The 13,124-nt window shown below is 49.2% G+C and overlaps 1 protein-coding gene across 8 annotated transcripts in view; it reads right to left on the reverse strand.

Annotated features, from left to right (window-relative positions):
• Positions 1-13,124, reverse strand: part of LHPP (phospholysine phosphohistidine inorganic pyrophosphate phosphatase) — a 152,059-nt gene that overhangs the window by 109,528 nt on the left and 29,407 nt on the right. For 6 of the 8 annotated variants that reach the window (XR_008651719.2, XM_055246134.2, XM_055246179.2 and 3 more), the window contains exons 4-5: positions 9,554-9,617; positions 8,497-8,589 (exon numbers count right to left, since the gene is read on the reverse strand). The exons of 1 other annotated variant lie outside the window; for it this stretch is intronic. Coding sequence is in view for 6 of the 7 variants with exons in the window: in XM_055246134.2 (XP_055102109.1) it covers positions 8,497-8,589; positions 9,554-9,617 (157 nt within the window). In the remaining variant the exon portion in view is untranslated. Of the gene's footprint in view, positions 1-2,612; positions 8,298-8,496; positions 8,590-9,553; positions 9,618-13,124 lie in introns of those variants that run through there. One more of the 8 variants, XM_055246170.2, reaches the window with a different exon arrangement.

A 13,124-nucleotide genomic window follows, 5' to 3' on the forward strand; every position in this document is an offset into this window, starting at 1 on the left:
ATCCTGTCTACCCCCACACCTGAAATCCTAACCCCTCAACCTGAAATCCTGTCTACCCCCACCTGAAATCCTTCCTACACCCCCACCTGAAATCCTATCTACCCACCCACCTGAAATCCTCCCTACCCCCCAACCTGAAATCCTGTCTACCCCTCCACCTGCTATCCTCTCTACCTCCCCACCTGAAATCCTCCCTACCCCCCCAACCTGAAATCCTGCCTACCTCCCCACCTGAAATCCTGTCTACCCCCCTCACCTGAAATCCTCCCAACTCCTGCAACCTGAAATCCTGCCTATCCTCCCACCTGAAATTCTCCCTACCCGCCTCACCTGAAATCCTAACCTCCCCACCTGAAATCCTCCCTACCCCCCCACCTGAAATCCTCCCTATCCCCCTCACCTGAAATCCTAACCCCCCCACCTGAAATCCTGTCTACCCCCACCTGAAATCCTCCCTACCCCGCAACCTGAAATCTTCCCTACTCCCCCACCTGAAATCCTCCCTACCATCCCACTTGAAATCCTCCCTACACCCCCACCTGAAATCCTCCCTACACCCCCACCTGAAACCCTCCCTACCCTCCCACCTGAAATCCTCCCTACCCCCCCACCTCTCTTAAGAAATTCTGCTGCACCGCTGGCCCTCCCTGAGAGCTGGGCTACGGCAAAGAGCACTGGATGGGGCTGGAAGACGATGGTTTGGCGCCTGGCTTCATTCCTCATTAGCAAAGTAATCTTGGGTTCAGTACTAGAGTTCTCTGTAACCGTTCTCTTAATAATGTGGTTCTCCCCAGGGCACATCTGACAATGTCTAGAGACAATTTTGGTTTCACAGCTTGGGAAGGGGGTGGTCCCATGTAGTGGGTGGACAGTGGGATGCTGTTTAGCACCTACAACACAAAGGACATCCCCTCACCACAAAATGACCCAGTCCAAAAATGTCAAGTGTCGAGGTTGAGAAATCTGGGGGGGTTTGTTGGTTTCTTTTGAGAGAAGGTCTTATTCTCTTGTCCAGCCTGGAGTACAGTGGTGCTATCTCAGCTCACCGCAACCCCCGCCTCCCAGATTCAAGCGACTCTCGTGCGTCAGCTTCCTGAGCAGCTGGGACCACAGGCATGTGCCAGCCACCATGCCCAGTTAACTTTTGTATTTTTTGTAGAGACAGGGTTTCACCATGTTACTCAGGCTGGTCTCAAGCTCCTGGGCTGGTGATCCACCTCGGCCTCCCAAAGTGCTGGGATTACAGGTGTGAGCCACTGCACCCAGCCTGAGAAATCCTGTCTTAACCTCATGGTGGGAATACAAAGCGCCTATGACAAGGTGTTTCATCTCTAAGCCTCAGGCTCCTCACCTGTGGAACGGGCCCCTCCAGACCAGGCTCCTTGGCTGCCACATATAACTAAGTGCTCTGGTTTGAACAGTCTCAATCTCCACTAAACCTGCGTGATTTGCATCCCACAGAACTTCTTATGATGATGGAAAACTGCCAAAACCTTCACATCACTTGGGCGTTCATATGAAGCTATAAAACCATCCACTGATTCAGAAGCTTAAACCGTGAGAATTAGATATTTCTAGAAGTAACCTTTAAGGTATGTTATTCTTTGCCTTATTACTGAATCCTAGAAAGGGCCAGGTTGCCTCTAAGAGGTTTGAATTTCCAATCTATTAGCGTAATACCAGCAATCTGTGATTTCTAGGCCACTGAGGAAAGGTTAAAATGAAAATTGGATTTGGGGAGTTATATCTATTCTGAGTGCAGACTGAAAACTCAGCAGCAAGAAGCAGGTCAGGGTCTCGGGAAGCAGCAGTGGTCAAGGGAAATGACTGGTGATAACTTTATTGATTAAAGCAGCTGGAAAAATTTAAGGTTTGCCACAGCCTGGCACTTCAGCAGCAAGAGAGGTCCTCACAGGCATTTTTCATTAAAAACAAAAAAGCCAGGAACAGAGAATTATTACCCTGTGCATAAGACACAGTTCATTTGAAATGGCCTTACCTTGAAATACTGCTTTAAAATGTCTACACATCCTGAGAGTCAAATAACGTTAGTGACCATTTTAGGAAAACGGCAGGGTGGCGACGTTCGGAACATGCAGCTGCTGCCCCACTGTCAAGGGGACAGGCAAAAATGTCACATGAGGGTGGGAGAGGACGACGATGTGGGAGGTAAATAAGACACAGCTTTGCCACATATGCTCGGAGCCACCAGAGGAAACAAGTCTTTCGCTCTCCAGGGCCACAGATGCTCAGGGTGGATGGCAGCGGCAGTGACCAAAACCTCAAGCAGCCACGGTGACCCACCAGGAATCCACAGCCCCGCTCCCTCCTGGACACACTGCCCCAGCATCCAAAAACCACAAACCCAGATTCACCAGACCCTCACGAGAGGTCTTCTTTCGGCAGTGAGGTGGGCTGTATCTCATTCAAAATGTGAAGGAAGCTGACTGTGAAAATAACTGAAAATGCCAAAAGAAAAAGGCAGGGAGATCACCCAAGGTCGGACCATCCAAATATCACCAGCAATGCCATCTGGACAGCCAGTCTCGTCTCCTCCCCTCTCTTCCCTTCCCCTTCTCCTTCCCTCCTTCCTTCCTTCTTTCCTTCCTTCCTTCTTGCTTTCCTATGTTTTTTTGAGACAGGGTCTCGCTCTGTTGCCCAGGCTGGAGTGCGGTGGTGCAATCTCAGCTCGCTGCAACCTCAACCTCCTGGGCTCAAGCAATCTGCCCACCTCAGCCCCCCCAAGTAGCTGGAACCACCGGCACATGCCACTGCATCTGCCTATTTATTTTTTTGCATTTTTTTGTAGAGACGGGGTTTTACCGTGTTGCCCAGGCTGGTCTCAAACTTCTGGGCTCTACTGATCTGCCCACCTCGGCCTCCCAAAGTGCTGGGATTCCAGGCGTGAGCCACTGCACCCGGCCAGGTCTTATTTTCCAGGCAGTGCAGGGTTTTGTTTTTGTTTGGGTTTTGGGTCAGGGTAAAGGGGCTGTTTGATATGGTTGTGATCATACCACTTATTTTTTAAGATGGAGTCTCACTCTGTCACCCAGGCTGGAGGGCAGTGGCCTGATCTCGGCTCACTGTAACCTCCGCCTCCTGGGTTCAAGCGATTCTCCCACCTCGGCCTCCTGAGTAGCTGGGATTACAGGCACCTGCTGCCATGCCCGGCTAATTTTTGTATTTGTAGTAGAGATGGGGTTTCGCCATGTTGCCCAGGCTGGTCTCGAACTCCTGACCTCAGGTGATCCGCCCTCCCTGGCCTCCTAAAGTGCTGGGATTACAGGCATGAGCCACCATGCCCGGCCTACTTATAAACTTTTAAATACTGATTTTTAAACTCAGATTAAAGCATTAGCCTTTCTCACTATATATAAAACAAATTATTTTGAGAATTTATTGTCTCTTAAATTCATCCTATGAGGGGAATACAAATATACACATAGTTGCTTATTTCTTAAATAAAAAAGTAAGCTGTAATACTTATAAAATATTTATAGGTATAATATTCATAAACATGGCTAACTATAAGAGACAGGTAAAAACAAAATAGAAGGAAAGGAACAGAAGTTAGACTTCCTTGAATATGTCTTGCTTTGTGGATTTTAGAACCATATGAATATTTTACATAACTACAAAACAAATATAAATGTTAAGCCAATTCCCTAAACATCAAAATGAAAATGAATTCAAAGAGCGTCCACTTGGGGGAATACCACCCACAAAAAAAAATTATTCCCAGCAGCTTTAAATACAGTATTTTGATCATAAACCTCTACAGCAGGGGTGTCCGATCTTTTGCCTTCCCTGGGCCATACTGGAAGAAGAAATGTCTTGGGCCACACATAAAATACACCAATGAAGGCCGGACGCCCAGTGGCTCATGCCTATAATCCCAGCACTTTGGGAGGCCGAGGCAGGCAGATCACCTGAGGTCGAGTTCAAGACGAGCCTGGCCAACATAGAGAAACCCTGTCTCTACTAAAAATACAAAAATTAGCTGGGCTTGGTGGCGGGTGCCTGTAATCCCAGCTACTCAGAAGGCTGAGGCAGGAGAATCGCTTGAACTTGGGAGGTGGAAGTTGCAGTGAGCCGAGATGGCGCTATTGCACTCCAGACTGGGTGACAGAATGAGACTCCTGCTCAAAAAAAAAAAAAAAAAAAAAAAAAAAAAAAAAAAAGGCCGGGTGCGGTGGCTCACGTTTGTAATCGCAGCACTTTGGGAGATGAAGCGGGCAGATCACGAGGTCAGGAGATCGAGACCATCCTGGCTAACACGGTGAAGCCCCATCTCTACTAAAAATACAAAAACAAAAATTACACAGGTGTGGTGGCGGGCAACTGTAGTCCCAGCTACGTGGGTGGCTGAGGCAGGAGAATCACGTGAACCCGGGAGGCGGAGCTTGCAGTGAGCAGAGATAGCGCCACTGCACTCCAGTCTGGGTGACAGAGCAAGACTCCGTCTCAAAAAATAAATAAATAATTTAAAAAAAAGATACTTATTAAAAGGGACAAATAGTAACGACAGTGGAGAACTCTGGAAGACACCTCCTCAACAGGTGATCAGAGTTCACAGATACAGGACACTATGGACATGACTGCTACATGCAACGTGTGCCCAGAAAGCCATGAGTGGGATGACTGGTGGTGTCTGAATAAGGTCTCTAGGTTAGCTAACCGCCTTGTGCCTGTGTTGATTTCCTGGTTTTATCATCGTTTGATGATGATGGGGAAGCTGGTGAAGGGCACATGTGAATGTTTTGTACTATATTTGCAACTTTTTGTGAGTGTCAAGTTACTTCAAAATGAAAAGTTGAAAACAATTTTAAAGTGGTTATTAGTTGATAATTATTAAAGCACAGTGATGGGTACCTAGGAGTTCCCTGAGCTGCCCTCTCTTCTGACATAGATATTTCAAATGTTCCATGATGGAGGGCTAAAAAGAGAGGCTTAGGAAACATAAAAACCACACACAAGTCACGGAGCTTCTTCAGATTGGATTCCAACAGATCAGTGGTAAAAGAGCATTTCTGAGACAGTCAAGGAAATTTAAATATGGGTTGGTATTAAATAATACTAACAAAAATCACTGTTAATTTTTTAGGTGGTTTTAAAATTATTGTGGTAAAATACACATTAAATTTATGACTGTGACCAGAGTATTCAATTCACTGGCATTGAGCACATTCAGAACCTTGTGCAACCATCATCACTGTCCAGTTCCAGAATATTTGTTTTTCTTCTTTTTTTTTAGACAGAGTCTGGCTCTGTCGCCCAGGCTGGAGTGCAGTGGCACGATCTCAGCTCACTGCAATCTCCACCTCCTGGGTTCAAGCAATTCTCCCGCCTCAGCCTCCCAAGTGGCTGGGATTATAGGCGCACACCACCATGCCTGGCTAATGTTTGTATTTTTAGTAGAGACAGGGTTTCACCATGTTGGCCAGGCTGGTCTCGAACTCCTGACCTCAAGTGATTCACCCTCCTCAGCCTCCCAAAGTGCTGGGATTACAGGTGTGAGCCATCGCGCCCGGCCCAGTTCCAGAATATTTGTATCACTCCAAAAGGAGACCTCGTACCCTGAAGCAGCACTCCCCATTCCCCTGTGCCCCTGACAACCACTAATCTGCTTTTCATCTCTATGGATTTACCTATTCTAGACATTTGCTATACATGGAAGGATACGATATGTGTCCTTTGTGTTTGGCTTCCTTCACTTAGCATAATGCTACCAAGGTTCATCTACACTGTGGCATGTGTCAGAACTTCATTCCTCTTTATGGCTGAATACTATTCCACTGTACGGACATACCACATTTGGTTATCCTTTCATCAGTTGATGGGCAGGTATCTTGGTTTTTTCTACCTTTTGGCTATTGTGTATGGAGCTGCTATGGATATTTGTGTACAAGTTTTTGTTTGAACACCTGTTTCAGTTCTTCTGGGTGTAGACCTGGAAATGGGTTGCTGAGTCATATGGCAAATTCTATGTTTAACTTTGAGGAACCACCAAGTGGCTGACTGTGGCAACATTGTCATTTCACCTTCCTACCAGCAATAGAGAAGGGTTCCAATTTCTCTACATCCTTGCCAACACTTGTTATTTTCTATTTTTTTTTTTAACTATACAGTCATCTTAGTGTGAAGTGGTATCTCATTGGGGTTTTGATCTGCATTTCCTGATGAATGATGATATTGAGTATCTTTTTGTGTGCCTGCTGGCCATGTTAGGAGTTTTAATGTATTGTAGTTATATCTAAAAATCATGATTTTTTTAAAGTCATGCTACAATATGAAAGGATACAATTGAGATTCGCTTTAAAATATGACAGCAAAAAATAAGTAAATTTATTATATTATTATTATTACTACTTGGAAATGGAGTCTGTCGCCCAGGCTGGAATGCAGTGGTGCAGTTTTGGCTCACTGCAACCTCCACCTCTTGGGCTCAAGCAATTCTGCTTCAGCCTCCTGAGTAGCTGGGATTACAGGTGCATACCACCACACCCAGCTAATTTTTATATTTTAGTAGAGACGGGGTTTCACCATGTTGGCTAGGCTGGTCTTGAACTCTTGACCTCAGGTGATCCATCTGCCTCGGCCTCCCAAAGTGCTGGGATTACAGGCGTGGGCCACCACACCCAGCCAGTAAATTTTTTAAAACGAAAAAAAGAGGATAGAAGAAAGGAATGTGGCAAAATCTTAACCACTGAAGCTGGGTGATGGATATAATGGGGGTCTGTATCATTCTCTCTACTTTTCTGTATGTTTGAAATCTCTCATAATAAAAAAAGAAATTCTGCCCTATGAAGCAAGGTAGTAAAAAGCCAGGTTATTTATTGCTGCGTTCTCACTCATTCAGAACACAAATCTTTCCTTCTCTAACAGACTAACGTGACATTTCCCAGGTGTTTTCTGGGGACTCCAGAGAGCCTGCGTCTTTTGACATCTCTATGGATCTCAGGGCAGGTGCAGGTGCAGTGTCTAGACTTCGGCAGCTTTGGGCCATCTTTCTCAAAGCACCTTGAGGCACCAGTGTTCTGGACCGAAATACACACAGGGGAAACATGCACCCGGCTTGACACCTGGGGGACCCCCAACCCATGCTTCTGCTGCCCACTTCCAAGGAGGCAGCAGGACAGCCTGGGGCAGCTGTGGACTCTGTTTCTTTTTTCCTTTTTTTCTTTTTTTTTTTTTTTTTTGAGGAGTCTCGCTCTATCACCCAGGTGGAGTGCAGTGGCGTGATCTCGGCTCACTGCAACTTCTGCCTCCCAGGTTCAAGCAATTCTCATCCCTCAGCTTCCCAAGTAGCTGGGATTACCAGGCATGCACCACCTCGCCCAGCTAATTTTTTTGTTTTTCTGTATTTTTAGTAGAGATGGGGTTTCATCATGTTGGCCAGGCTGGTCTCAAATTCCTGACCTCAAGTGATCCACCCGCCTCAGCCTCCCAAAGTGTTGGGACTACAGGTGTGAGCCACCATGCCGGCTGCCCACTATTCCTTACAATCTTTCAGAAAACCTGCTGGAGGGGCTGTGTGTGGTGGCTCATGCCTGTAATCCCAGCACTTTGGGAGGCCGAGGCAGGAGGATGGCTTGAGCTAGGAGTTCAAGACCAGCCTGGGCAACATGGCAAAACCCCATCTCTATGGAAAATACAAAAGTTAGCTGGGGCTGGGCATGGTGGCTCACACCTGTAATCCCAGCACTTTGAGAGGCCAAGGCGGGCAGATCACCTGAGGTCAGGAATTTGAGACCAGCCTGGCCAACATGGTGAAACCGTCTCTACTAAAAATAAAAAATTAGCTGGCATGGTGGCACGCACCTGTAGTCCCAGCTCATCAGGAGGCTGAGGCAGGAGAATTGCTTGAACCCAGGAGGTGGAGGTTGCAGTGAGCTGAGATAGTGCCACTGCACTCCAGCCTGGGTGACAAATGGAGACACTGACTCAAAAAAAAAAAAAAAAAGAAAAAAGAAAACCCACTGGAGGACGAAGCCAGACTCACTTAGGGTGGGGGTGGGGTAGGTGTAGACAATAAAATCCTAACCTATTCTTCTTCCTTTCTAAAATTCGGAAGTTTGAAAGGCAATCTATCCCAAAATAGTCAAAATATAAAGGTCGCAAAATGAGTGACTTTATTATTTCTTCCATATTGCTGTAATCTTGCTGTTACACTGTCTTGCCAGTGAGATATATTAACACACTGATAGGACTTGTCAATTCTTATCCTTTCAGAGAAGCAGCAAAAACTCAGGAAAAGCCATAGGCATTTCTGCTTCTTGCTTTCACACTGAAAGTAACTTCACGGTTGAAACTATTCAGTGGATTTCGTTTGCTGTCTTCCCCCTCCTTCCCAGCCAGGTCAGCTCTCACAGGGAGCCCATGCTTGGCTGCCAGGCCAACCCCACAGGTTGCCTGAGTCCTACAATCCATTCCAAGCTCCAGGGCCTCCCTGACGGGGCTGCCTCCCCCGACCCACTTCACAAGGCGCCAACCTACCTGGTGGGCTTCCACTCCTATTGCTTGCAGGGCAGACTTGAAAAACTCAGGAGAAGGCTTCCCCACCACCTCGGCTTTGATGCCACAGGCATACTGGGAAAAGAGAGAGGGACATGGCATGGGTTTGGGATCAAGGAACAGGTGTATGCCCAGCCACGGAAACCCTGTCCCAAATATGTCCCCAAGAGTCAAGGCCCTTGAAGAAGCAGGATGCTGTGGCCTGAGAACTCATCTCACAGGCAGGAGCCTCACAAGTCCAGAAAGGGCTGCCCAGGTTGCTCAGGTTACCTAGCACCAGGCACCCTGCCATCTGCTCAAAGGCCTTACCCACAGCAGAAGGCATCCAAGAGCTGCCAAAACTACAGGGCTCCCAAGGGCCAGCAGAGCAGTGCTCTGCTCACTCGCCTGCAATTCCGTCCTCTCATCCCTTCTCACCCTCTTCTCCCCTGCCCACTCCCAGCTCATCACAGGCCTCCTGGGCCTCTGCTCGTCTGCCTTTCCTTCCCACCTGACGGCAGGCAGGCAGGAGCTGCTGCAGCTGTGAGGATGGGATGGGATGTGAGGCTGACCTGGGGCAGCTAATGGGACCTGGGCCAGAGTGGACCCAGGGGAGCCCCACCTGGAGGCCTGGCCACAGATGGCCTTGGAAACTGAAGGGGAAGTCACGAAGGAGGCCAATGAGGACCTGTCAAGCTTGAGGTGCTGCAGATGCCCAGGGTCAGGAATAAGACCGGTGGTCAGCACTGATACAGAAGCCACAAGCCCGAGAGGAGCGTGGCAGAGAGCAGCTGGGAGAGCGGCAGGGTCCACGGTGGGCAGGGGGGCTGCGCCCACTGGAGGATGGGGAGGACGAGAAGGGAGAGAAGGGGAGGGAGGAGGACAGCTGAGGGCCCGAGGGCCCAGCCAGGGGAGCCCAGAATAGGAAGGCAGCCTTTGTGGAAACACAAAAGGCCATTTGTACGTTAATTAAGCACAGCCTCTTCTCAACAAAGACCCCAAAAAAGTCCCAGGTGCCCTGAGGTCTGAAGAGAGCTTGGGACAGAACCAGGGCTGGTACCTCAAGCGCCTTCATGTAGGGACCAACGTCCAGCATCAGGCCAGAGGTCTCCTTGTAGTAACGCCTAGAAGAGAGCAGAACGGAGCACGGGATGCTGAGCACGGGAAGCTGAGCACGAGGAGCTGAGCACGGGGAGCTGATTGCAGGATGCTAAGCATTGGGAGCTGAGCACCGGGCCTGTCCCGCTGGCTGCAGAGCCAAGCTGGGGCTGAGGGGCAGTCCAGGCGCTACGCTGAGAATGACCGCAGGGGACCAGCACCACAGGGCCGGGTGGCAGGCCGCCACACCCAGTGGGGAGAGTGCAGCAACCAGCAGCTCCAGGGATGCCATGGGTCACACAGAACGTGCCCCTGCTGTCAGACTCGTGGGGACCCTGCTGCAATGATTAACAGGGGACCCAGAGGGCAGATGGTTTCAGTTGCTAACACAGAGAATGACAAGTGACCTGTGTCCTGGGAAGGAACAGCAGGTCCACAGGGTATGTGGCGAACCCCTAATTGCTAATAATTAACCCCTAATTGCTGGCTGAAGAAGAGAACTCCATTAGTTCCACAGCACCCTGCTGCATCCCCTATTAGCTGGAGGTCAAGCGAGATGCCAGGTTTCATGGGTGCCAGATGCTTTTATGAGAAGACAACTGTTTCTTCCCCTGTCTCGTGGAGGTGGAGACAGGCTCTGCACGAGTGAGCATTCCTTTCTCAAAATGGCCTCACGGCTCTTTGAGCCCAGTGCTGGCTTGGTGGCTGGCTGCAGCCCGGCCTGGCCAACCCTACACCCTATGATGGCGTCACTGAGCCTCAAGGCACCCACAGTCCAGACACGTGGTGGGCCAGTTTGCTCTGGCTGAACAAAGCCAATTGACTACAATGAGGGGAGAAAGTGGTTTAACCTGCGCTGCTCTGAAGACGCAGTTCATTGAAACCCAAGAATACACAAGGGGGCTTGATTCTTGGAACCACTAAAATGTTTTGCCATCCACCATTACATCAGTTTCCCTCTCCTCCTGCCATGCCCTAGGATTTGGGAGACGTGGAGAAAGCACGTATGCAGAAAATAAGAGGGAAGAAGAGGGCATGCTGACTTGAGCGTTCAGATCTCGCGGCCTTCTAATGGTGTGACTTTGGGTTGCTTACGCCTGTGGGCCTCAGTTTCCTGATCTGTAAAATGGGCAAAATGAACAACAAACAATACCTACCTCACAGATTGCTGTGAAGCTTGAACAAAATAATGCATGCAAAGTTATTAACTCGGTACCTTGCAGGCAGAAACTGCCCAGATGAGATAGGAGAGTATTATTATAAATAACTGCTCACCCAGGCTGACACAGGCAATAAGATATGAGCTGGGGGAAGGAAAAAATGAACACAGCCCTGTTCAGTTTAGGGGGTTGAAATGTGTTCTGTGACCACCTGGGGTGTGAGAACTGAGCTCCTTGGGAGCTGCCCCGGGGCTCCACCACTCCTGGGGACCCTGCCTGTCCCTTTCTGCCCCACCTGATGCCTTGAAGCTGTAGGAGTCACCCAGCCACACCTGTGGGATGAACCACTCACCCCTGTGCGTCCTCCACTGCCTGCCTCAGATGCTTCCCAGCTAAATTTACAAGCTGGGCTGCAGGTACGGGCTTCAGCCAAACCCGGGCCTTGCCACGGCTGGTCCCCTGCCACTCCTGTTAGGCAGCTTTGGAGCTTGGAGTCTGTTTGTTGAAGGTGTGGGCATCTCCTGTCGTGACGTGGGCTTGGGACTCTCCACATGAACCCCAGGCCTGTTCCACAGCCTCCAAGGCTCTGTGCTCTGGGGTCACGGCACAGGGATACAGGCTGGCTGGGATGCTGTGAATGCTCACAGAGGGGGGACCTGCAAATGCCCTCTCTTTTAGAGTGACCCCCCAAAACAGGCTTAGAAATCTCTAAGTTCGTGTCTTAAACGCAGACTTCAAATCTATATTTTGCATTTACATGGCCTAAAAAAGTACTACCTTTTCTTTTTCCCAGTTGGACAATCAGCTACTTTGGTCTGATGATTTCCTTAGTGGGGTCCAGAGTTCTCAGGAAATGGTGAGGGGACACCAGGTCCTGAGGCCTGCACTGGCTGGTGCTGCAAATGGCCCAGGTTACCTTCGTCCCCCTTGGCATAAACAACCCCAGATGCTCCACAGCCCTTTGCAGAACTCGGGGACACTCCCAGCCCCAGGCCTGCTCCCCAGGGACTCACAGTCTGGTAGGGAAGCAAAGAAGCCCACAGACAAACTTTAAAGGGCAGGAGCCAGGTGAGGGGCAGTCTGCTTGAACAGGGCGCGGGACAGGCTGGGTTCAGGGAGGCAGGAGAGGCATGGAAAGCTGAGACCTAAGCTAAAAGGAAGTGAAGGGCAGGTCCAGGTCTAGGGAGCACCTTGGAATCTGCTGAGCACCCTGCTGAGGACCAGGGTGGCCATGCCACCACAGGCAAGGCCCCGTGCAGGCCCTTGAAGGCCACGACCCTCGTCCCCTCCTGCCCACCTGTGCCAGGAGAAGGAGGGCATCGAGGTGGGTAAGGAAGTGATGTGTGGAAGTAAGCCAGGACAGAGGAAAGAACGTACCCCACACAGGAAATGCTTACCCAGCAACAAAAGAAAACCTGAAATCAGCAAAACTACTCCACTGCGACAGGTACAGCTCTGTTTGGAGCTGAGGATTCTGGGGGCTTCTGGGCCCAGACCCCTGTCCCTCAGCTACCCTGGGGCCGGCTGGAGGAGCTGGAGGTTGGGTGGACGGGAGCAAGCACCTCCTATCATCTGGCAAAACCTCCTAAGGGGACCCACGCGGCGCCACTTCCGCCGGCCTCGCGTTCCCTGCAGCCTCTTCTAAAGCAAAAGAAACCTGGATTTTCTTATGTTTAAATTTAGTCCTGGATGGGATTTTAAAAAAACTGAACGTGCAACTTAAAATACACAATCAAAACCTTGTCTTTGCATGCTAATCTTTAGAGTCTAAGGAGAACACGAACTTCCAGAAATCAAAATGAGAAACTTTAACATTTATTTTTTTAAAAACTGAATCTGGGCTTGATTTTATAGTGCCCAGAATTTTTCTTTATTCCTTATTCATTCAGAAAAACAAAAAGGCATCTTGAGGCCAACTGTTACCTGAGAACATTTTTTAGAGACACAGCAAATATAAGCACTTAAAAATTTTTTTTAATATGAAGGCCCAGTAATCTCCACACACTAGAGATGCGATGTATTTTCCCTGTTACTGGTTACTGGTTTAACCTAGCCAACGGCAGCCCCACTTAGGACGTGAATGTTCTAGCCACAAAGAGGAACTTGTGGATGCTGCAAAGAAAGGGGGAAGCCCGGGAGGAGGAGTCAGATGCGATTTTATGCTGTATTCTTCTGCCGTTTCTGATTATTCAGCACAGCCTCCCTGCAAATGACCACTTGACCTTTCCCAGAAGAGCCATTAACCTTCCATAGTCTGTCAGGTAAACAGCTTAATTTTCTGAGAGCGGCATGACAGAAGAAATTACAAAGCCAATTCCCACTCTCAGGTCCAAACAGATGCCAAATGTAAATCACTCCATTTCCAGGAGAGGG

Source organism: Symphalangus syndactylus, chromosome 2 (genome assembly GCF_028878055.3).
Source record: "Symphalangus syndactylus isolate Jambi chromosome 2, NHGRI_mSymSyn1-v2.1_pri, whole genome shotgun sequence".
In the NCBI taxonomy this organism is placed as follows: Eukaryota; Metazoa; Chordata; class Mammalia; order Primates; family Hylobatidae; genus Symphalangus; species Symphalangus syndactylus.